The sequence below is a fragment of the Xyrauchen texanus genome, chromosome 3 (assembly GCF_025860055.1).
Source record: "Xyrauchen texanus isolate HMW12.3.18 chromosome 3, RBS_HiC_50CHRs, whole genome shotgun sequence".
NCBI lineage: Eukaryota > Metazoa > Chordata > Actinopteri > Cypriniformes > Catostomidae > Xyrauchen > Xyrauchen texanus.
Window position 1 is genome coordinate 29,116,878 of NC_068278.1, and position 26,030 is coordinate 29,142,907.

At 41.4% G+C, this 26,030-nt stretch overlaps 1 protein-coding gene across 2 annotated transcripts in view; it reads left to right on the plus strand.

The window, feature by feature from the left end:
• LOC127626687 (anthrax toxin receptor 2-like) overlaps positions 1-26,030 on the plus strand; it is a 102,120-nt gene that overhangs the window by 44,500 nt on the left and 31,590 nt on the right. For both annotated transcript variants that reach the window (XM_052102673.1, XM_052102666.1), the window contains 4 exons: positions 1,480-1,524; positions 8,189-8,284; positions 11,413-11,580; positions 11,761-11,841. In XM_052102673.1, the coding sequence (XP_051958633.1) occupies positions 1,480-1,524; positions 8,189-8,284; positions 11,413-11,580; positions 11,761-11,841 (390 nt within the window). The remainder of the gene's footprint in view (positions 1-1,479; positions 1,525-8,188; positions 8,285-11,412; positions 11,581-11,760; positions 11,842-26,030) is intronic.

Consider the following 26,030-nt stretch of genomic DNA (forward strand, 5'->3'; position numbering starts at 1 on the left):
GGATTTGCTGACAGTCAATTATGAGCCAAAGAGCAATTAATTAACGCTAATTGAACGTTTTCCATCATTAAAATGGTAACAGTGCTGAAATGGTTACAGTGTGCTTTAATGTGAATGAAACTGCTGTTCTACCCTATGATATGTGATAATTAAAGGCATTTTTTCCCTGAAAACTAATTTAGTAAATGCTTAACCTGCAATGGCAGTGTGTCCATCTTTCATGTTTAATGAGACAACTCTCGCTTCCATTTTGGAATGGGTCTGCTGTGGAAGGGGTTTCATTGTTGACATGTGAAACATGGTCACATCCAAGGTGATTTATCTAGATTGTTGAAGTGTGTTCAAATATGCTGAGCTTTTCAAATTACAAGTGTAGCCATTCATTCTAGGAGTTGGCCCTTTTAAAGGGATAATTCATCCAAAATTATGTCATTGTCTACAAATGTTCACGTCTTTCAAAACCTGTATGACTTTCTTTCTTCCATGGGACACAAAACAATTTATTTATAGTCAATTTTATAGCAGAAAGTGAATGGTGACCATGACTGTCAAGAAAGATTTTTGGTGAATAAAGACTTAAATTTCACTCTGGTCTTCACACAAAATATCAGATTTCTGATATTTCTAAATCTAATACAAGAGAGTAGCATGAACATTTCTCCTTTTGTGTTTCACAGAAGAAAGTTATATAGGATTGGAAGGACATGAAGGGGAGAAAGTGAATATATAATATTCAGTTTTGGGTGAATTATCCCTTTGTCCTCACTTTGTACCAATCTATTGACATTGTGGTAACCAAAGAGAAGACAGGAGAAAGGATTGTCAAATGATTATAGATTCAAACTCCATCATTCCACCAACATTAGCTGAATGGCTCACCCTGTAAAAAATATCCAAATTAAGTTCCAACTTAACATCTCTTTTGTCCATTTAAGAGATACTTCACCCAAAAAGGAAAATGCTGTAATAATTTACTCACAAACAGGGAATCTGAGGGAATCACCTGCTGAATCTGACTGATACACAGTCACAGAAAGTGCAGCAGGAAGACATCTTGCCTCTCCTTTGCACTGGGGATCGGCCTGGAGTGAAGCCCAAGTTTCCCTTCTGCATTTCATTGGAGCTAATTAATTCCTCAGGACTTTATTATTGGGGGATGGCTGGGGAGTGTTGAACGTCATCCAATTAATTAAGAGATAAACGGACCACCATGCTCACCCCCAAAGACTCCCCTGTCAGCAAGTTGATTTTGGAGCTTTCTTTATTTTGCACCAGTGGACTGCATTGTTAGTTTACAAGCAGATCTCTGTAATCAATTGTGGTTTTGCCAGGCTCCAATTGTTCAATTGTGAATCAGGCCCTTAGAGTGCCCAATATTGTCACATGAATATATATAATCATTAGTGCTAATGGGAGCTCACTTTAATTTATTTATTCCTACAAGTTAATTTTGAATTTTTTTCTTTTTACTGTTCTCAGGTTATTAAAGATCCACCCCCTCAAAGACCTCCTCCACCACCACCTGTAAGTACAAGATTTGTTATTTTTTTATTTGACAAAGGAAAAACCTAGTCTCTTAAAAGTTTTTTAAGTTGTTGACAAGAAATACTTTTGGAAAGTTAGCATGTCCTGTGTATAGCATGGTTTGACACAATCTAAAATTATTTTAACCTACTAAGACATGAGTGTAAAGGGATCAATGGAAAGGAGGAAGCGAGAACCGGCTTGATAATATAAATAATAGTTTAATATAAAATTTTAACAGAAGACACACACACATGACGGAAATGTCTGTAAATGATCTCTCTCTCCCGCACGATCCTCTGCAGTCGAACTTTATCCCTCTCGGGAGGCTTGATTAGCCTAATACGGGACCGGGTGTGTAGGCCGGGCATGACAGCTGTTTGTATTTTCCATTTCCCTTTTTGATTTGTAACTAGTAGCACATAACAAACATACATTTACATTTACATTTATTCATTTGGCAGACGCTTTTATCCAAAGCGACTTACAAAAGAGGAAAGCATAAGCGAATCATCTTAAGGAGACATTTGTACGAAAAGTGCCATACTACAATTCACTAGCATCAGAATAGCATTCAAAACAGATTAAGATTTTTTTTTTGTGACTGGTTAAGTGATCTTGGAAAATATGTGTTTTTAGCCATTTTTTGAAGACAGAGAGTGAGTCAGCTTCACGGATGGAGTTGGGAAGGTCATTCCACCAACGTAGTATGATGAAACTGAGAGTCCAGAAAAGTGTTTTGGTTCCTCCTTGTGTTGGTACAACAAGGCGACGTTCCTTAGCAGACCGCAGGCGTCTGGTGGGAGTGTAGATCTGCATAAATGATTTTAGGTATTCTGCAGCAGACCCAGTGACTGTTTTGTATGCCAGCATCAGAGCCTTGAATTTAATACGTGCATCAACCGGCAGCCAGTGGAGAGAGACAAAGAGTGGTGTAAAATGTGCTCTCTTTGGTTCATTAAAGACCAGACGTGCTGCTGCATTCTGAATCATTTGCAGAGGTCTAGTTGCACATGCAGGAAGGCCTGCAATGAGAGAGTTACAGTAGTCCAGTCTAGTCATTACAAGTGACTGAACAAGCAGTTGTGTGGTATGTTCAGAGAGGAAAGGTCTTATTTTCCTGATATTGTAGAGTGTAAATCTACATGATCTTGCAGTCTTTGAGATATGGTCTGTGAAATTTAGCTTGTTATCGATGGTTACCCCTAGATTTCTGACCGTTTTGGAAGGCGATACTGTAGTTGAACCCAGCTGCACGGTGATGTTGTGTTCAACAGCAGGGTTGGCTGGAAAGACAAGGAGTTCGGTCTTGGCTGGGTTGAGTTGCAGGTGTTGTTCCTTCATCCAGGCCGAGATGTCTGCCAGACAGGCAGCGATTCGAGCAGTCACTGTGGTGTCGTTGGGCTGAAAAGACAAGTAGAGTTGCGTGACATCAGCATAGCAGTGGTAAGAGAAACCATGTGACTGAATGATGGGTCCCAGTGATGTTGTGTATATGGAGAAGAGAAGTGTCCCAAGCACTGATCCCTGAGGTACCCCAGTATGTAACTTATGTGGTTTGGATACCCCACCTCTCCATGCTACCTTGAAGGACCTATCTGAGAGATAGGAGGTCAACCAGTCAAGCACAGTTCCTCTGATGCCCAGAGTAGAGAGGGTGGAGAGAAGGATCTGATGGTTGACTGTTTCAAAGGCTGCAGCCAGGTCCAGCAGAATCAGAACGGATGATCTGGATTCAGCTTTCGCCTGTCTCAGCAACTCCGTGACAGACAGCATGGCAGTCTTGGTGGAGTGTCCACTTTTGAAGCCTGACTGATTGTCATCCAGCAGCTTGTTCTTTGAGAGACTGCCCTTTCAATTGTTTTGTCATGAATGGGATGAGAGAGACTGGTCTTTTGTGTTCTATCTGTGTGGGGTTAAGTGCAGGTTTTTTCAGCAGTGGGGTTACTCGAGACTGCTTAAATGTAGTGGGAAAGTGCCTGTAAATAGAGATTATGTGTTAATTATGTGTGTAAGTGCAGGTAGGATGGACAGAGAGATGGCCTAGAGAAGGTGTGATGGAATGGGGTCAAGGGAACAGGTGGTGGGGTGGTTGGAGAGGAGGAGTTTAGAGACCTCAGTGTCAGTCAAAGAAGAGATTATAGAGAAAGAATAGTTGCATACAGGAGCCAGGTGTGGTGCAGCGAATGTATTGCTGATGGTTGTAACCTTATTTGTAAAAAAATGTGGCGAAGTTATCTGCTGTCAGTGATGTGTCAGGTGGTGGAGGGGGAGGACATAGAAGTGTGTTGAATGTTCTAAATAAGCTATGAGTGTTTGTGGTGCTGTTGATCTTGGTCTGGTAATAGGAGGTTTTTGCAGCTTTAACATTATCTGAAAAAGTTGCAAGCAGAAGTTGATATTTACCTAGATCTGCTGGATCTTTAGATTTCCGCCATCTCCTCTCAGCTGTTCTGAGATCAGTCCGATGTTCATGAAGAACGTCAGACAGCCAGGGGCTGGGTGGTGTAGTACGTGCTGGTCTAGAGGAGAGAGGACAAATGTTGTCTAGACAGGTTGTTAAAGTAGACTTAAGTGTATCTGTGGCAGTGTTTACATCAAGCGTGGAAAATAAATTTATTGTGGGAAGAGAGGAAGAGACATCAGTGGAAAGGTGAGAGGGTGAGATGGAACGGAGGTTACGGCGAAAGGAAACCTAAGGTGGAGTCGATTTTACTATAGATGGGAGAATCATGTTGAATTGAACAAAGTAGTGATCAGAGACATGTAAATGTGTAACAAGAATATTTGAGGTGGTACAGTTACGTGTAAATATGAGGTCCAGCTGGTTGCCTGATCTGTGAGTTGCTGTGGTGTGTAGTCTTTCCAAATCAAATGAGGCCAGAAAAGAAAAAAAAACTTGTGTATGTGACACAAGGGGTCTTCCTTGAGAGCCTCACGTACTTCTGAATTTGAGAAAAGGCCAATGAGAAATTGGCAGACAGAATTTGCATGTCCCGTCCCCGGACATACGGGTATAAAGGGAAGCGGGCATGCGTCTGACAGTCAGATTTTTTCTTCGGAGCCGAGTGGTTGTGCAGCAGCAAGCTGAAGTTCACTACTGTTCCACTCACTTCTGTTGGCAAAGCACTGCTGTTTACGGCGCATTACCAGCGGCTTTCTCCCTTTCTGCACGCTGTGCAGTCCACTACCCTGGGCGCTTTGACAGCGCTTCTTTCTGAAAGAGTGTTCCTTCCTAAAAGGGTATATTTCTCTAAAGAGTTTAATTTTCACTCAAAAAAAGTGCAATACACAGTAGACGTTGAATGTCCTTTTTTTGTAGTAGATCCTGGATGCAGTCGATATCTCTCCAATACTGATGTCATAGACGCTGCCTCGTGTGCCTGGGTAGGCTCACACTGAGGCAGCGTTTGTGGATGGTTCATGTACTCACTGCGAGAACATGGCCATGACAGCGTTGTGGTCGCGACTTTCATTTCTTAAAGTGAATGCCACTTCAGCCACCCCCCCGTGTCGCTCCTTCTTCCTATGGGATTGAGGACGACCAGGCTATAGCGATGGAGGTGATTTGAGGATGGTAGCGGGCTCGGTTTCGCTGGGTAAATCCCCATGAACCCCCTGGCACAATCGTTTGCTTCCGTCCGGGCTCGAGGTGTGTGTTGCTCACCTCACAGCCAGTCTGCGTTCTCCCTTGATCCCTCAGAATTGGATGATGATGTTGCACCTGCATCGGAGAGCATTCAGGCTTCTGACGCAGAGGACTCGACTGGGCTGCCACCTTCAGGTCAAAGGCAGATATGCAGATGGCCGACATGCTTGCCCAGGCCACCGTGAGCGTGAGCTTGGTCTGGAACCCTCCGTCCTCCCCACAGCCTTCATGGCTTGACGATTGGTACCTCTTCGGTGACACTGTCGACAAATTCGCCTAGCAGATTTCAGGGGATAAAAAGGCAGATGGAGGCTATCTCTCACATCATGCCACGGTGCCGCTCCAGCGCAGCCCATGCCCCGTCTTCCTGCCGAGGGTGTCCCCTTGTGTCCAAACAACAGGCAGCTCCACTTCAACCTGGGCCCAGCTCTCAGCCCCAGCATCGAGCGCATCGTAGGTGGCGTACACCCCCCGTCTCCAGGACCTCCTCTAGGACCTGGAAAGCTAATAAGCATTCCTTAGACGGAAGACCCGGGCAGTCAGATGTTTGCTCCGGAGCTGGTATCAGGACCACTCTGTCCCCCAGTGGAGGGCCGGGAGGAAAATCCTTATTTTCCCTATTTTCCTTTGCCGCACCCCCTTCGGGCTGCAGTAGCCACATTCTCAATAAAATAGCGATTTCCTCACTCCCTGGGTCATCCAGCCGGTTCGTGCCATTCTCACGGCGCCCCGGCTCCAAAATCCTACAGTCCTGGACGCAGTCACCTCACCTCCGGACCTGCGATGGCCCAACCCTGGCAGGCCGGCGCTGATGAATTCAGAAAACGCCTCTCCAGGACCTCTTCCTCAGTCTCTAACCTTCCCCCTTGATTATCAGGTTCCGTAGAGGCCCCCAGAGGCTGAATCCTCCCCGGCCAAGCCTGTTCCCCTTCTGGGATCTCTCAGTGGTCCTTTCAGGCCTTCAGAGACCCCCCTTTGAGCCCCTCTCCTTGAAAACGGCCCTCCTGACAGCGCTTGCTTCCATCAAGAGAGTTTGGGACCTGCAAGCGTTCTCTGTCAGCGACACTTGCCTGGAGTTCGGTCCGGCTAATACTCACGTAGTCCTAAGACCGCGACCTGGCTATGTGCTCAAGGTTCCTACGACCCCCTTTAGGGATCAGGTCCTGAACCTGCAAGTGTTGCCCCATGAGGAGGCAGACCCAGCCTTTACATTGCTATGTCCAGTACGTGCTTTGCGTATCTATTTGGACCGTACACAGAGCTTTAGATTTTCTGAGCAGCTCTTTGTCTGCTTCGGCAGATGGCGGAAAGGGAACGCCGTCTCCAAACAGAGGTTAGCTCACTGGGTCGTTGATGCCATCTCTCTGGCCTACCAGACCCAGGCCGTGCCTGCCCCCTTGTGGGTTCAAGCACACTCGATGAGAAGTGTGGCATCCTCAAGGGCACTGGAAAATGGCACCTCCCTAGGAGACATCTGCAGAGCAGCAGGCTGGGTAACACCCAACACCTTTGTGAGATTCTACAATCTCAGGGTTGAGTTGGTCTCGTCCTGTGTTTTGTCAGATCCGAGCCGGTAGAGCTCAGTAATATGGAACAGCCAACCAGGTGTTCTGCTTGCACCTAGCGCCTGTCACCAATTTGAGTCAACGCGTTCTCTCCCAGGTTAGCCACTAAGCTCTCGCTTCCTGGATGTTCTTCCTCCCTAGCCTTCTGGCCTGCAAATTCAGCTGAGTAATTTGCAACCAGACCCACTACGAGCCGCAAGTGCTCTGTACTGGGGTAGGGCTCCACAGGCTTAATTCCCTCGTCAGGCAACTCAGTGTGGTGTAATTTACACGGTATGGTCCCCCTGTCTGCGGACTCATGTCTCCCTTGGGCAGTCCCTTTGCTTCCGGTCTCTGTGTTTGTAGAGCTCCTCCCTCATCAGGTAGGACCTGCCACTGCGCCACTCCCACGTGTGGCTTGACAACCCATGTGGTGTATTGGCCACATATCACTTTCCCCTAGTCTAGGCAGGATGTGGTCTCCACGGGGGCTTTTCTACCTGAAAGAATAGGATCGGGAAAGACCGCCTTCCCCGACGCATTTCATAGCATTAAGATAGCTCCAGCCGCTTTACGCTCTATGCGAGAAACATAGAGAGAAAAGGCCACGGCTGGCTGTCTTGCTCCCATTATGGTCATGTAGCGCCTGTTCCCCCTTCAAGCACGCTTCAAGCGCGCAGCAGCCTGCTTGCACCTGTGTCAGCAGTTCACTTACCACGGTCTAGTGCATGGCACTTTTAAATGGGACCCCTCGTGTCACTACATTCGACACAAGTCCAGTGAATGACAGAAGGGGAACATCATGGATACTGTTGTAACCTCCTGTGTGCTGTCTGTCAGCACTGGTCTCAGAAAAGTTAGAAATGCACTTTATTTTCAGCCTAACTCCATATAAGGCTCTGAAAGCAAAATGTTTCAGCTTTTGGATGAACTCAATGAGTCTCAATGTGATAGTGCACAGTGAATATAGGATTTTTAAGAAAATGCACTAAAGTAAACACATTTTGTTTTTCACAATTATCAGATGAAACTAGAGACTCTAATCTGTAAACCATATGTAGTTTTGTTGGTGTTTCTCCCAAAAACAAACTCTGCTGTGATCGGCACCATGTTGTTTGGTCACAGTTCGTTGAAAGTTTAACCATTTTCTGACAGCACGGAGTCTTCTGAATTGAGATCTGTCAAAAATGAACTAGTGGAGCCAAAATGGTGTTTAAATTTTGGTTAAAAAATGTTGCACCTAAAATGTGCACTTCACCATATATTGTATATTTATAGAAATTTTACCCTAAAATCTTGATGTTGATAAACAAAATAAAAACTAAACATGGACATATTATGCGACAACTACCATGTTTATTCAAAGGAACTATTTTTACATTTGTTTAACGTAACAAAATGTTTGTATGTTCATGTTAACTTTCTTCAAATGTTAATGTCTAAAATGTTCTGTCAATATTTATTGCTTTAGATGTCAGAGCCAGACCCTGTACCCAAGCAGAAGTGGCCAACTGTGGATGCATCTTACTATGGGGGAAGAGGAGCTGGTGGAATCAAACGCATGGAGGTGAACACAGAGACATTACACTTTAATGATGCCTACAATGATGTGTAACCCCCTCATGACAGGAAAGGTTTTCATGTCATCACAGCTGTCTTTGAACATTTACCATTTTTCCACCAGCACTCTCTTAGGAATGTTCATGACCTGCCTGTCATTATTAATGCTTTGTATGTTTATTTAGTCATGCATTGAGTATACAGTATATGAAAATATGCATACCCAGAGTAGTACTTTTTTGTCAATTTACATAAATCTGGGGACTTCAATTCTAGGTTACATTGGCCATTTGGAATAGCACTGCTTGCATTATTTTTTTCATTTGCGCTGTGCCATTACCAGCTGCAAATCTATAAAAAGACAATGAATTATAATATCTCTTCCATGTAAACCTGAGTTTTAGTCCCAAACTGCTTTGACAGTGGAGAGTGCCAGGAATTGCTCTTGTTTTTGATTTCTGTATGTTCATAGTTACACAAATAATGTTCCGCAAAACATCAACATTAAAAATGTTGACTGTAACCAGATGTGATTGTACCCTGCACAGCAGATTTGCATTCAGTGTGATCACGCATGGTTCTCATGGCGACTGGTTTGGACTGTTTGAGCAATTGCTTCTTGTTTGGATAAAGGCGTATGCTAAACAAATAAATGTACATTTAAGAAGCTTATCCACTGAGGGTGAGTTATATTACCCAGATTTCAAAATAATCAGCTGGATGATTAACGTGAAAACAAACTGGAAAATGAAAGCTTATCCTTCTCTTCTTTTGATTGTCACAGAAGTGCTAATTCTTCTCGCCAGTATGAAAGCCGTTATGTCTGAGATGTCAAGCACAGCACACCTCAAAGTTTTCAATAGTAATCTCTTTAAATGGAGCACAGCCCCTGACTGATAGTTTTGACGTAACAGAGCCCTGCCAGTTCAGCTTGTGTGATGTCCCGCTGTCTTAAGCCATGTTGACGATGAAGGATTGAGAATTGCTATGACGAGATGAATTCATCTTGCTGACTTCTGTCCTGTCATTCTAATTTGTTCAGCTGAAATGTGCTACTTAGTACTGTATCCATCTCAAAAGGAGCTGGTTTTAATAGGGATATTTGTTTCACATTCAGTTGCTCCTTCTCCAACCCCCCTCCAAATAAGGAACTATCACATAAGTTTCTACCAACTTTTCCTATGAGTGTGCATAGGAGTGAGAGGCTTAGGGTTTACGGAGGCACAACTTTCTTTAATATTTCGAAAGCTTTCATTCATCCAGACTTCCTATCTCCATTTCTGAAGCTTTCTCTGGACCTTGGGAGAAGGTGTACCTAAGATCAACCTGTCACCCATTTCCTTTTGACTTAAAACACATGCTGACATGTGAGGAGGGAAAAATGGGATGAAAGGAATGTTTTATTAACTGAGAGTTGCCACAGCTTGGAATGTCCAGGGACATCGTAGAAAACCTGTTCTATATTGTTGTGTCTTAATATACTGCTGAGGACTGCAGTTTCAATTAAGCCTAATTATTTTCACGCTAGAAGGTTTAGATGGCAAAATGAGATATATGATACGAGTCATCCATAATGTGAAGGATAAGCCACCTTTGCGCGTGACTCCAAACATGACAGTTGCTGTAGAATGTGATAGCTCTAAAGATCTTTTGAGGCAAGATAATGATATTATATTAAATGTATATTTTACTGACATGAAAAAATCTACATTGACAAAAAAGTTTGCCCAAGATTATTATTATTTTTTAAAACTTGTTTAAAACACACCAGCTTTTAGAAATGTAATCTTTGTGTCCATGTTGATTTTATACTGTTAATTTTTGACAAATGTTTTTTTCTTCTTCCAAAACATTTATTTGACAACTTTGTCAATTGTGTAACCAAAAGTTATTAAAATACTTCAAGTGAAAAATAAATTAAACAAATATTATTATTAATATGATTTTTTTTTTTTTTTACAAATATCTTGAATTTTTGAGTTATTGATATCAAGAAGCTTTCTAACGATTACTCTATTTGACCTGAACAAAATGTGCCTTTTCATAAAAAAAATAAATCAAATGTTTTTTAAAACATAATGACCTTGACACTCAGGCTGCCTGTATGTTGGTTGCACCCCGCTGATTTTGATTAGACCAAGTTTTTTTTTTTTTTATATTAATATACAATTTTTTAAAAAATGTCACTGCTATTTATTTAAAAGAAATAATAATAAAATAATAATATATATGATTTCAAACTACTTATGCAAACTTTTTTTTTTTACTTTTCTGTGCTTGCTTTTCCACTGCTGTTTATTGCCGCCTCAACGTGGGTGGGATTATAGGCAGATCGTCATAGTTGCACTGCCTCTACTGCCGTGACATCATCTTAAATGCGACACAAAACAATAATACGACGTTAGCTGTTAGCTACTAGCTCATTGTGCTGCATAAAGCAGTCATTGCATGGTGATTTTACACAAGTGCTACAGTTAAATTGGCCTGGTTGTTTTAGAATATCTTGATTTTTTGAGTTATTGATATCAAGAAGCTTTCTAAAGATTACTCTATTTGACCTGAACAAAATGTGCCTTTTCATAAAAAAAATAAATTAAATGTTTTTTTAAAACATAATGACCTTGACACTCAGGCTGCCTGTATGTTGGTTGCACCCCGCTGACTTTGATTAGACCAAGTTTTTTTAAAATATTAATACAATAAAAAAAAAAAAAAAATCACTGCTATTTTTTTAAAGAAATAATAATAAAATAATAATAAAATATGATTTCAAACTACTTATGCAAACTTTTTTTTTAAAGAATTTCAGCTTTTAATATGACATTTATTTATTTTATTGTAATCAAACAGTTACATAACTTAGATATTTTTGACTTTAAAGGGACAGTTCACCAGTTCCTAATTTACTCACCCTCATGCCATCCCAGATATTTATGACTTTCTTTCTTCTGCTGAACACAAACACAAATATTTAGAAGAATATTTCAGCTTTGTATGTCCATATAATGCAAGTTAATGGTGGCCAGAACTTTTACATTTTAAATGTACTATTCTCATGAAATGTAAAATACCAGATTTGGTACAGCCCTTGTCACTGTTAAGTTTAGACTATTGAGTGTTCAAATTACTTCATAGGTTCGTTGGGGAGAGAAAGGGTCCACAGAGGAAGGTGCAAGACTAGAGAAGGCCAAGAATGCAGTGGTGTCTGTACCAGAGGAGGCAGAAGAATCCATGATCAAAAAGCCAACCCCATCTTCACCCACATACCATCAGTATGAATCCAAATGGTATACTCCTATCAGGGTAAGTTGCTTCTTATCACCACTGATACAAGCCACAAACCTCTTTTTCACCACCCTTTCGTCATTTTCATTTTTAATCTGTACTTGAAATTGCCATTCTATAAGGTTTGGTTTCATGTCTGTGCTTGAAAACAGGAAACCAAACTGTGCCCACATCTCGATAAATCTTGTTTCCTCACAGGGCCGCCTTGAGGCATTGTGGGCTCTTCTGCGGCAGCAATATGACAGAGTATCACTCATGCGTCCCACTACAGCAGACCAAGTAAGCTAGTGACATTTCACCATGATGCAAAATACACAAAGTCTTTCACAACATGATTCAAAATTTGTACATGTTACCAAATTTGAGAAATCCAGTGCTGGAAATAGAGCGTGATTGGTAGTTAGTGTGTGTTGTAACAGTACAGGAAGTAGTGTCTGTAATATGTAGGGTTTTTTGTGGGTACCAAATGTCCTCACAAGGACTGTAAAACCTGAAATCATCTACATTATGGGTAATAAACATACTAAATAGTGATTGAATGAAAATGTTAAAATGCAAAAAGGTTTCTTTGAGGGTTACTGTAGGATGTCACTTTCCACTGCACGTTACAGTTCAGTCCCTTTACTTTTCTGAGCTTGCTTTTCCACTCTTGTTTAGTGGCAACTCAACGTGGGTGGGATTATAGGCAGATCGTCATAGTTGCACCACCTCTACTGCCGTGACATCATCTTAAATGCGACACAAAACAATAAACAATAACACAACGTTAGCTGTTAGCTACTAGCTCATTGTGCTGCATAAAGCAGTCATTGCATGGTGATTTTACACAAGTGCTACAGTTAAATTGGCCTGGTTGTTTTAGAAGCAAGCTTCCAGTAGCTGGTCAACTAAATAAAGTAAAGCTTTCAAGCAGAGTATAGAGTTAACATACCATCCTCCATCGTGGACTCCAGCAGTGACTAAGTCCTGGGCACTCTCCCTCCCATTGCTCGCCGGTTTAGATAGCTTCCATTTGGTCAAAACACTTCCATATTTCCTTTATGGTTCTGTAGTCACTTGGTAGTTGTGTCTTAGCTGTGCGGCAAACAGCTGAGACACTTCCTGAAAGACTTTTTCGCTTTGTTTGTTGCTAACGAGAGGAACATCTGCACCTCGGCACCTTGACCATGGTGTGGTTTTGCACACAGCCATTTCTTTTTAAATTTGAAAGTCACATGAACAAATGAGACTGCCATCACTTTAGCTAACTTTACAACTAGCGGGTGATGTCCCGTGTCGAAAATTCAGTGACGCTGGTATTGACGATTCTCTCTGACCAATCAGTGAGCTGCAGGGTTTTGACGTCACATTTAGCATCGGCTAAATCGCTTGGAACCTCGACCTAGGTGGTACTAAAAAAATTACCAGGTACTATCCACAGTGGAAAACCACCAAAAAGAGAGCAGAGTCGAGTTGAGATGTACCGTGCCATGGAAAAGCCCCATTAGAGGATAGAAAATATCAATAGATGTGCCCTAAAGTGGAAACTGTTGTTGCAAATTTGGTAGTATAAATGTACATGGGATGGGTTAAAGTACCATTATAATTTATATGTAGGGAAAAAGTATGTGTGAGCTAGGAATTAAATTAAACTGTCCTTAATTATATTACATTATTATATAAGGATATTTATAATGGAATTAGTCAAGTTCGACAACCATTATGAATTAGATAAATGACAAATAACTAGATTATTTGTCTGAATAAAATTCTCCACCATTAAAATCGTAAAACAACATCTCGTTGTATCCGCTCACAATTTCTATTTTAAGGAATTAGCTTTAAAAAGGAAATTATGATTCATTCACTTATTGGAGTAATACTATTCTCATGGCTTATTGAAAATAATATTACACATATTTAGGTATAACTTTGAAGTGAAATCTTTTAAAAACAATAATGAGAATATTTATCAAAATATACCACAGTCAAATTATCTTTAAAAGGGAAATATGAATAATTAATCATAACTCGCTATAATTAATTCATAAATATTTGGATCAATTAATAGAATTAACTTGATGTAGCTGAATTATTATTACAATCAATTAATCTGTCCATCCAGCAAACACACAGTATTGATCATCTATCAACTCTCGGAAAGGATATTTTTCATGGCCACAGAAAAATAACTCTTTCTTAGCATGCATCAAATCGTTAAATTGATGTTGATTTACAAGCAGACCAGAATCATCTCTCAAGAATGTACACAAAAGCTTTATTTAACTAAATCACGAACACATAACTAGTCTAAACAAACATGTACACACAAATCACATGTACATGGGAAATGGAAAAGTGAAAGTGAATGAAACCAAAACAGAACAGGGGAATGAAGCTATGAAAAGAGTAATTTAACCATCTGAAAGAACCATTAGTTTCTTACTTCAAAACACCTTTGTTTACAAAGTGGTTCACAGCTCATACTAAACCTCTGTTTAGTTAGTTAATTGTATGATACTTGCAATGCCTTGGCTGTTGAGAGAGCGTCTGGATGCAGTCTCAGGAGAAAGTCTTGATGGTTCCTTGAGTCGATGGTGTTGAAGTTGCAATCAACTTCTGCGTTGAATGAAGAAATGTTGATGAACTTGCGGTGTTAGTTTGACTCTGTTATGATCGAGGAAGTTACAAATGGCTTGATGTTTTGAGGCCTGCCGGCCCACGACCTCGACTGGATGTTTCCGGTCCCATACGAACAGCAACCAAGAGAAGAGAGAAAAGAGTGGGAGGTCACTCCGACAGTGCCTTTTAACTCCTGAGGGAGGTCACTTCTCTCGAGTTTGGCTCGACCAATGAGAAAGTTGCAATTTTCAGAGGGAAAAGTTATTTTGTTTGGAAGCTGACTCATTTGCATGATTGGAGATAGCTGGCAGTTTGTGCCCCTTTTATGCTCTGATTAATATAACAAGCATAAAATGCATGCTATAAGGAGGTGATATACACCATTGTGCAGTGCGTCACACAAGGATTAATTTGATAGGAAGCATGATACCAATAATTTTACATTATCTAGTTGTTTTGTCATAAAGCATGCATAAAACATATACAGTACAAAATAAACTATACAAGACAGTAATAATCATGCACACAATATTTTGGGGATATGCATTTTCATTTGTAGAACATTTTGTCGATAAATTAATGAAGAAAAGTCTGTTTTTTGGGCTTTATGTTTCTTTCTTATGGGGGAATGGAGTGAATTACACTCTCCACATTCCTTGGCTTTGCATGTGGCTAACTCCCCCACCTGGAATGTTTCTGAGGTCCACTAGTTGCTGGACCAGTGTCAGCAAAGGGAGAATAAAACCTGATAATGATCAGTGGGAGGGCAGACATCTAGGAGTCTGCTTGGGCCTACTTGGATCTTTGCTTGTTACAGTCTTGAGATGTCTTTTGGATTATTAATTAAATAAAGAATAATTGTGTCTGATTGGTTCAGATGCTACACTGTCTAGAGTTGTGGGCAGTGAGTGGATTTCTTCAATGCCAGAGGACATGTACTAAAGAGTGGAGGGAGAGTAGACTGAAGGAGAGAATTTTGGTTAGAAACAGGTTAATGACATATTAATCTGACAGTAGTGTGACCAGATTCCTGCTTGCGGAAAACGGGACAGCCCCCTCCCAACAATAATGAAATTGACATATACTTACCTAGGCACAGATTAATGTGAAGTAGAGGGTGCATCCGCATCTGTAACTGTTGTCACCATGTACTTTTCGCTGGCAGCAATTTTTCTCGATTGTCTTTCAAGAGTTTATCATAAAATGCAGACCAGTCCAGTCCAAAATTAAGACGTACAAAAAGCATTGCCTTCATTACTGTTACACTGAGTCAAGATTTTTCTGATGTCTAAGCTGCATTCATTAATGAGAACACACACTCCACAGATGCAGATGTACCTTGCTTGCATAAAACAAACTCCACAACATTGTCTAAGACTCCAAAGTTTATGGTCTTGCTCTCCAGGTCACGAAAAACGTCTGTCCATCTCTCAAACACGGCCATCTTGTTCATGTTCCACTCAGTGATGCGACGAGTGACAATGATTTTCGCACAAGCCCAATCATCAAAGAGCGTGGTTTCATCAATCAAACTGAGGGTATTCTGGAGTAGAAGTGTTCGAGGCTGCTCTGAATATCTTTGCAATCTGGGATGTCTCTCAGTAGGGCCCACTCAAGTTTTCTATGTTCTGCAATGAGCAGCTCCAATTTTTTAGATAATCCACCAATGCTGAATAGAAATTTCTCACTGCACAAAATAAATCATCCACTCACATGTCACTAGTTTCAACCAGGGCATCCAAATACTTTTTAATGTCAGAAGGTATGAATGATTCCTCCAGCCTGGCCTGCAAGACTTTTATCAGGTCATGATATGCAAAACTATGGCCATACAGAACAGAGTGTTAAGCAAAAAGTTCTTCACTTGCATGCACCTTGTCAGATTCTGAACTTTGCTTCACAAAATAATTGTTAACACTTGGTAATGAACACTTACTTTTAACAGCATCCACATGCTTTTTTGTATGAACATGCTACATTGCTGATGGAAAAGAAAGCTATGGGACTGTCCTGGGAAAAAATGGGACGTCATCTGACAGTGATAATTCCAAAAGCTTAGCCATGCGTTTCTTTCTCTCTCTCTCTCTCTCTCTCTCCCCCCGCCCTTTTGCCACCCTCGCTGATCTGCCTACTTTGGCTATACGTGCCGGTCCTGAATGAAGGCAAGCTTCAATCGCCAACATTCACGCGTTTGCGTAAAATTGGATACTGGATAATTTCACACGCTGCTTTTTGTCAATATCAAAGTGTCTGTTATCAGATCTGTTGAAGCTGAGTTTTTGTTTAATTTATCTGCCAAAGTATTCAGCAGCGTCCCAGACATTTTAGAAATCCCAGCCAGGATTTTTCAAAGTCTGTACTGGTTTGGTTACTCTAGGTACACAGAGTTACAGAGATATAACATTAGTTTCCCCCCATTACCATAAGGACACAGAAATTTGGAAATAAATACATGTAGAAATAAATAAATATGGAATAAAAGTATAAAATCTCGTTTATGTCAAATTTTAACATTTATTTATTTATATGTACACTTTTTTAATGTTGTACATTTCTTTACATATATATTTATGTTGTATTTTGGCAGTCCTGGTCCTCTATAGACAGCTGCCATTGTAGGCAGGAGACAGCAGGTTATCTTACTTAGATTTTGAAGAGACCCTAGCATTTAGGATCAAATTTCTGTAGTTTACACCAAAACCAAAATAGGGAAATTTCACAATTCTTAATACCAATTTCAATACCACAGCAAATATGGTATTGAACACACTCCTTTATTTAATGTTAAAAATGTATGTAATTATTAAATGCAATCAGAACAATAACATGTATACTTCAAGTTTCTTTTCAATGAAGTTCTCAAGTAATTTTTCTAAACAAGTAAACAGTTAATAATGCTGTTAATTGATATGCCAACCCAGAAGGCTAATTTGCCTTAAACTGGCTTTCAAAAACCAAGGGTTCACATATCTGTATTGGTCTGTTAGGGAAAGAAAGAGTCAACAGTGGAGGGTACAAGGCTAGTGGTGTCAACACTAGAGGAGGCATGATATTGACTTATTTATTTACTCAAAAAATTTACCATTTCAAATAAACATTCTCTGCTGTAAAAACCCATCAGAATTTCCTGTTAACCATCACTGGAATATGCTAATTTCAAGGAGTACAAACTGAATTGCCCTATTACAAGCAAAAGCAGAAATTATAAAAGTTAAATTAAACTACTTAATTCACTTGTGTTATTCACTGTTTGATAATATAATACACTAATACATATTAAAGCTAATCTATTCAAGAGCATTAAGTGCCTTTTTTATTTTTCTTGTGAATATTTTTGTGTGATTAATATTAGTGAAATAATAGACCTAATGCACAGATAATTTGTCACATTTTTGTGCTGCATGTTTACGTCAGTATTTCTGAGACTTTAGATACTGCTCTCTGTATTTTTTATATTTTAGTACCGACGTGGTAACAAAGAACTTTTGACATCCCTACTAAAATAGGACACAGTGTGAAACAACAGTTTTCCATTAGTTTCATGTTGAAGAAGTTCTCCCTGCATCCATGGCACAAGTACTCCCATTAGCCGAAACATCCCAGTCACGCATGAGCCACTTGTTCTTTTTTACTTTTTTCAAACAAACCGTTAAAACCTTTGTAACTCAGTCTGAGAGGAGGCATGAGCTATCAAAGCCTGAGGAGTCCCTTGTCAGAGTCAAGGTGGGCTGTGTATATTTGGCTAGAGAGAAAGGGGGGCTTTGATGCCCAACATGAACCCTCAAGGGTCATGAATTTTTCAGTGCCGGATCTGTGGGGTTACGAGGACTCATACAGGTGTAAGGAAGCAGGTTGTCGCAGACATCTGTTCAGCTCTGAGACCTCCCCGGTCCCTTCCTCCTCCCACTCCACCCACAGCCATACTGCTGGATTGTCAGCAGATGTAGTTTTTTTAAGACAGCCTGAACACTTTCTGCTCTCCCATTTACTGCCTGAGGGGCTCCAACACCAAAGGTAGAGTGGAGGGTGGACACAGCTGCACTGCCGAACTTGCCTGGGGCACAAATGAAGAGATCTAATGTGGTTTGACTGTGTTGTTAGGGAGACCGGGGAGCAAGAGAGGCACTTCAGAGCCAGCTAGCACTGCAACATCTGCCGTCAAGTTTCCGTAAAAAGCAGTGGGAGACAGCAGGTAGAGAATGTGGCAGCACACCAAAGGCTGGCCTATTACTGGCGGGGGCTCTTTTGAATGCCCGCCTGCCCATCTCTCTTATTCTCTCTCTCCTGCCTTCAACTAACAGTCTCAGCAGGGCTTGGTATTGTTGTACAAAGCAGCAGTGTGCAAAACACACTAAGAAGCACCTTTATAAATGATACATTAACATACATTAACCCCAGAGAGCCACCACACAAAGGCAAAGTCAAGATGGGACCCATGGAAAAGGCTTCCATTTCTCCTGTAATTATGGATCTTAAAGCGATAGTTCACTCAAAAATAAAAATTGTCACAATTTACCTACAATTTACATTTCATGTCTTTCTTTCTTCTGTAGAACACAAAAGAAAATGTTTTTTTTTTTACATTTCATTGTATAGAATAAAGATGCAATGAAATATGAACATTCAAACTGCCTGCAGTACATACTCCTTTTTTTGTTCCACGGCAGAGGAACCTATGCCCATAGAACCTTGTTTCTATGGCCAGGGTTTGGAACAAAATAAAGGTGAGTAAATGAGTATCCCTGAAGTATACCTTTAATCTGAATCTCTGCATAGTCTTTGCTTTTGTTCCCTCTCTGGAGTCTTCTGGGGGTTGTATGGGGTAATGATGATAACCGATGGGGATTGTGGATATGCTGGTTTGACAATATAAATTTTCAAGATGCCGCTCAGCTGGAAATTTTGTTTTTTGAAGAAATCAATCCTCATTTTCCTCTCCCAAATGATTTCAACTCCCTTACCTCCCTGTCAGATGTTTGGAAACCAAAGAAGACTCGTAATGTGTAATACAGACATGGGGTCTGTACATTAGAAGATTTTGAACAAATAGACCCCACAAAGGATTCTTCCCTATTGTTCAAGACATACTGTATAATGTCATTTTAGCGCAGCCTATGCACACATTCAACCCTATTAAAATAAATCTCTGTTTAACATATACCTTATTAGCCCATGCAGACTGCTTTACTCCTTAGGGCAGGGCTGTAATGAGCTGGGGTGTATTTTTAAATGGTGAAAATTCCAACCTCAGACAAAGAAAACATGTCAGCTCATGGTCCCGAGGCCTTGTGCTCATGGCGGAACCCCACTGCAAATAAATCAATACAAATTTAGTGTCGTGGCCCAGTGTGACATCATCTTTTTTAATTTAACAGTCATCGGTCACATAAACAGAGTGGTGGGAGCATTTTAATAAAGAGACTGTGAGTGAGTGGCATGGCGGGGCCAGCTCTTTCAGAATGCCATTGGAGGAGGCAGGAGAGGAAGACACTGCTGGCATGGAGAAATAGCGACAGGGTGGAGGGAGGAAGAGAGACTGAGAATGAGGCAGGGAAACAAAAAGGAGAAAGTGGGGGACAGATTAAGGGACTAGGCTGGCAAGCCGGGTCCCTCAGGTCATAGGCAAACACAGACGGACTTAGCAGCAATAGTGTTTAAGAGCCCAATCTCATAACTGGATTAGGGCACAGAGCGGCAGACCCCGAACTGTTTGTGTTTTACTCTGGGAGCCAAGAGAGTGAGCATTGTCCAAATGAACTAGCAAGGCCATTATGAAGTGAGTCTGGATGCTTTAATAAGGGACAACTGCCAAATGAGAACAACTGAGCTGAATTGCTCAGTGATATGAAAACCAGAAGAAATGTTGTTTGCTTTGCAGTAGGCATGATTTAAGTTTTTGATATTTGTATTTTCTTTTACTCTCCTGTTCTAAATTTATCTAAACTCATAACCTCCTGAGACACAAGTGTGACTGCTGTATTTACTTTCCATTTCCCTTTTAGATTTGTAACTAGTAGCACCTAATTAACAAGCAAAAATATATAAATAATTCTAGAGCAAATAGTTTTCCTAAAAATTGGTGCCCATGTGGACAGTGGGACTAAATAATAATAATAATAATAAAAACAAAAACAAGATATAGAAAGTTAGATTTTTTAAATCAAATTGTTTATTATGTGTCTAGGAGTGTTGGTTATTCATATTTTATAACAATACATCAGAAATTAGCATGATTAATTCTGATTCAAAGAATTGGCCAACCATGTTAACCCTAAAACAGGCAAGAGTGGAAAAGTAGCAAAAAATTATTTCATGTCACTTTTTATATCAATATCACTTGGACTTAAGTAAAACATATCCAAAGGAATTGTTGATATATTTGATATATTTTTAGTTTATGAGTTGTATCTCCCAGTATATATTGCCATATTAAGGTACAAACATATTTCATAATATTTTTTTTTTATTTGATGCAAAAAAGTATGAGTTTCTGACTTCCCCCTATTGTTTTAAAATATATCATACGTGTGTGTGTGTGTGTGTGTGTGTGTGTGTGTGTGTGTGTGTGTGTGTGTGTGTGTGTGTGTGTGTGTGTGTGTGTGTGTGTGTGTGTGTGTGTGTGTGTGTGTGTGTGTGTGTGTGTGTGTGTGTGTGTGTGTGTGTGCAGGTTTGTACTACAATGTGGGGAAAAAATGTCCCCACAAGGATGGTAAAACCTGAGATCACCTACCTTGTGGGGCCCAGCCAGCGGTCCCCACAAGATAAATGGCTTATTAAACATACAGTTGAAGTGAGAAGTTTATATACACCTTAGCCAAATACATTTAAACAAAATTTTTCACAATTCCTGACATTTAATCATAGAAAACATTCCCTTTCTTAGGTCAGTTAGGATCACTACATATTTTGTGAAATGTCTGAATAATAGAAGAGAGAATTATTTATTTCTGTCACACATGCCCTGTTTTTTGTCTTGTCTTTTATGTTGAAGTTCTTGTTTAGTTCCTGTTTCCTGTTTGCCCCTGTGTATTTAAGCCCTGGTTTCCCCATTTCCTTTTTGCAGTCTTTGCATGTTTTGTTTGATGCTCTGTGTTTTGGTTTTATTTATATTCTGAGTTAGTTTGCTTATTCTTTGCTATTAAAGCAGCATTTAGATCCTTATTCCTTGCCTGCCTCGTCACAATTCCTTTCATCACATTACCAGTGAGTCAGGAGTTTAACTACACTTTGTTAGTATTTGGTAGCATTGCCTTTAAATTGTTTAACTTGGGTCAAACGTTTTGGGTAGCCTTCCACAAGCTTCTGACAATAAGTTGCTGTAATTTTTGCCCATTCCTCCAGACAGAACTGGTCTAACGGAGTCAGGTTTGTAGGCCTCGTTACTCGCACACACTTTTTCAGTTCTGCCTACAAATTTTCAAAACGGATTGAGGTCAGGGCTTTGTGATGGCCACTCCAATACCTTGACTTTGTTGTCCTTAAGCCATTTTGCTACAATTTTGGAGGTATGCTTGGGGTCATTGTCCATTTGGAAGACTCATTCACGAATGAGCTTTAACTTCCTGTCTGATGTCTTGAGATGTTGCTTTTAATATATCCACATAATTTCCCTTTCTCATAATGCCATCTGTTTTGTAAAGTGCACCAGTCCCTCCTGCAGCAAAGCACCACCACAACATGATGCTGCCACCCCCATGCTTCACAGTTGGATTGGTGTTCTTCAGCTTGCAAACCTCACCCTTTTCCTTCCAAACATAACAATGGTCATTATGGCCAAACAGTTACATTTTTGTTTCATTAGACCTGAGGACATTTTTCCAAAATGTAAGATCTTTGTCCCTATGTGCACTTACAAACTGTAGTCTGGCTTTTTTATGGTGGTTTTGGAGTAGTGGCTTCTTCCTTGCCGTGTAGCCTTTCATGTTATGTCGACATAGGACAGGTTTTTCTGTGGATATATATACTTGTCTACCTGTTTCCTCCAGCATCTTCACAAGGTCCTTTGCTGTTGTGCTGGGATTGATTTGCACTTTTCGCACCACACTGTGTTTAAACCTATGAGACCGAATGCGTCTCCTTCCTGAGCAGTATGATGGTGTAACAGTTCAGCCTGACACTCCCAGCACTTTCACTCCACGTTCCCTCTCTCCAGAGTACTAATCACCCACACCTGAAACCTGTTCCCTCATCAATCTGCGTCACAACATAAAAGCTCCACTCTCCATATCCGACGATATTCTCCTCTCCAATGCTCCGGCGTGTTTCAACGCTCCATTGTCAAGTGCCTCTGCATTACGTTCCAGTGATCGCCATTCCGGGCTCCTCGCTCATTCATCCCAGCGACTTACTACCAAGTTCTCCACTCCAACACTCAGGTGTGTCAAGGCTCATTACTTCATCGCCCCTTCATCAACCTCCTCTGATACTCACTCCGTTGCACGTCATTGTGCACTCAGTTTCTCCTACTCCCCTTTTCCCTGCAATAAACTATACCTCCGGGTTCAACACTATCTTCGAGTCTGTGGTTCTGTTACAGAAGATCAGACCACCAACATCATGAACCCGGAAGGACCCGATCCCATTCAAGCCCTCGTAGATGCTCTTCAGCAAGCACTCACTGCAACTTGGATCCCTCCGCTCCGCCATTATCCACCGGCACTTCCGCTATTTCTTCTCCGGGTAATTCTTCGACACCCGTCGCCAACCCAGCGCCCTACTCAGGAGTGGCGGAGTACTGCAGTGGCTTTCTGACTCAGTGTTCTCTAACTATAGAGATGCAACCACATCGTTTCCCCACAGAACGCTCTAAGGTGGCATTCATCATCTCTCTTCTAACTGGACAAGCATTACAATGGGCCCAACCTCTCTGGGACTCCAATAGCCCCGTAACTCTATCCTTTGACGGCTTCACCCAACACTTCCGGGAAGTTTTTGGTTTCCCCGCAGGGGATACATCGCAAGGTGAACAACTGTATAACCTCCGCCAGGGTAAGAGTTCCATCAACGACTACGCCCTGAAATTTCGCACACTAGCAGCCTCCAGTGGATGGAATGAGTCATCTCTCCTCACTGTTTACCGCTTGGGGTTGGAACCACGGCTGCGACTACATCTCTCTTCTTTTGATGATGCCATGGGTCTAGAGCGCTTCATACTACTTTCCATCCGGGTGGCTAATCGTATGAGGTCTTGTCTTGCCGAGCTGCCTGCGGTGCCACTTCCTCCAGCTGTTGTCCAACCACTCTCCAACTATTCCTATGAACCCGAAGGTGACAACATGCAGCTGGACTCCTACCGCCTGTCCCCTGCTGAGCGCCAACGCCGTTTGACCCAGAGGTTGTGTCTGTACTGTGGAAAGGAGGGACACGTAATCTCTTCGTGTCCCATTCGACCACCTCGCCCTTTGGTGAGTTATTTACACTCTCCAAGAATCTGCTCTTCCCCACTCCTAACTAAGGTCTCACTTACTGCCTCTGCTTCCACTCTCTCAGTACCCGCGCTCCTCGACTCTGGGTCAGCCGGCAATTTCATCTCTGACACGCTCTGCAAACGTCTCCTCCTCCAGAAACACACCTGTGAACCCTGTCTCCAGATCCAAACCATAATTGGCAAACCTTTAGGCAGGGGGCATGTCCATCACTGGGTCGGCCCCATCAAGCTTCAAGTAGGATGCCTGCACACGGAGGATATCACCCTACTGGTACTTGATAACTCCACTACTGACATAATCCTAGGCCGCCCCTGGCTCGTCCAACACTCTCCCGTCATCTGCTGGTCTTCCGGTGAAGTTCTGAAGTGGGGACCCAAATGCTTCTCCACCTGTTTTCCCAACCTACCTGCTCCAAACCTCTCTACTACTTCCAGGGAATCTGTTGTCCATTTAAACACCACTTCCATCGAAAGTCCGACCAGCTCACAGTCCAGAGAGTTTCCCTCCTGCTACTCCCACTTTCAGGACGTATTCTGTCCCCTTCAGGCATCACAACTACCACCTCACCGACCCTGGGACTGCTCTATCGACCTCCTGCTGGGCGAACCTGTACCCAGAGGTAAGCTCTACCCTCTCTCCATTCCAGAGCAGACCGCCATAGAAGAGTACATAACGGAGGCTCTCTCTCAGGGTTACATTCGCCCATCCACCTCTCCAGCTGCCTCTAGCTGCTTCTTTGTGGCCAAGAAGGATGGAGGTCTCCGTCCCTGTATTGATTATCGCACTCTCAACAAGATAACCGTGAAGTTCCGGTACCCTCTTCCCCTAGTTCCTGCTGCCCTGGAGTTGTTGAGAGGAGTGACTATCTTTACTAAGCTTGACCTACACAGTGCCTATAATCTTATTCGCATTCGGAAGGGAGAAGAATGGAAGACTGCTTTCGTCACCCCAACTGGCCACTATGAATACCGGGTGATGCCGTATGGTCTGGTCAATGCCCCATCTGTGTTCCAGGGCTTCATGAATGAGGTTTTCCGGGAGTACCTCAATCAGTTTGTCATCGTCTACATCGACGATATTCTTATCTACTCCACAAATGAAACGGTCCATCACCAGCATGTCGAGCTAGTACTTAAGAAGCTCAGGGACCACCGTCTATACCTCAAGGCTGAAAAGTGTTCCTTTCACCTGCGCTCACTTCAGTTCCTCGGATACAACCTAAGTCCTGAAGGCATCCAGATGGATGAGGGTAAGGTAGAGGCAGTGCGAACCTGGCCCACTCCTACGACCATTAATGAGCTCCAACGCTTTCTGGGCTTCTCCAACTTCTACCGCCGTTTCATTGAGAACTTCAGTTCCCTCTCTGCCCCTTTGACTTCACTCCTCAAGTCCAAGCCTAAGTCCTTAACCTGGTCCCCCTCGGCCTCCTTGGCCTTCCAACGTCTCAAAACAGCTTTTACAACGGCTCCCCTTCTCTTCCATCCGGACCCTAACAAGCCCTTCCTTGTAGAAGTAGACGCCTCTCCCAACAACAGGGGAAACCGTCCAGACTTCACCCTTGTGCCTACTTCTCCAGGAAACTCAACTCTGCTGAGCTCAACTACGGCATTGGTAACCGGGAGGGTTAGGGGATAGAAATTATTGTTAGATTTGTATAAAATACATGGAAGTCAATGGATAGTCATGATATAAAAACGTGTGTGTGTGTGTGTCTCTCCAGTGCTGGGCAGATTACTTTTTAATTGTAGTCAGATACTGATTACAGTATTTCCATGAATAAAAATGCAATCAATAAAGTAATCTTGTAGATTACATTTTTGGGGTTATCTTATTTTATTACTTTTGGATTACTTCCAACCTAATTTTATTTGTCACATACATTTAAGTAGGATAACCTTTTATAATTTTAACAAAGTACAATAAGAAAGAAAATGTATTTCATTCCTTATTACAAACAAAAAGAGCCTCACCAATTTTTTTAAAAGTTAATTAAACATTACATGAATGAACATACAATAAACATGAAATCTAACAGCAATGACAGTGCATGGCCAAAATGTATAATTCAACACTGAGATATCAAGTTCATTTTATAAAACATTAGAAACATTACAAACATTAATTGGTCATAATAAATAATAAAATCAACATAAAATTATTATAAAATGAACAAAAATTAATGACCATAAAATGAACCTTGATGATGTTGCTTGGTATGGTTATTTAGAATGAGAAATGCTAAATATTAGGTGATTAGGGTAATCAATAAATTGTTTTCTGCCGTTGCTGCCTTAATATATAATCATGTAATCCATTAAAAGTAACTGTAGTCTGATTATGATTATTTTAAAATGGAATTTAAGATAATTGTAAGTAATTGACATTTATAATCTGATTACTTTATCCAGATTACATGTAATCCATAACTACCCAGCACTG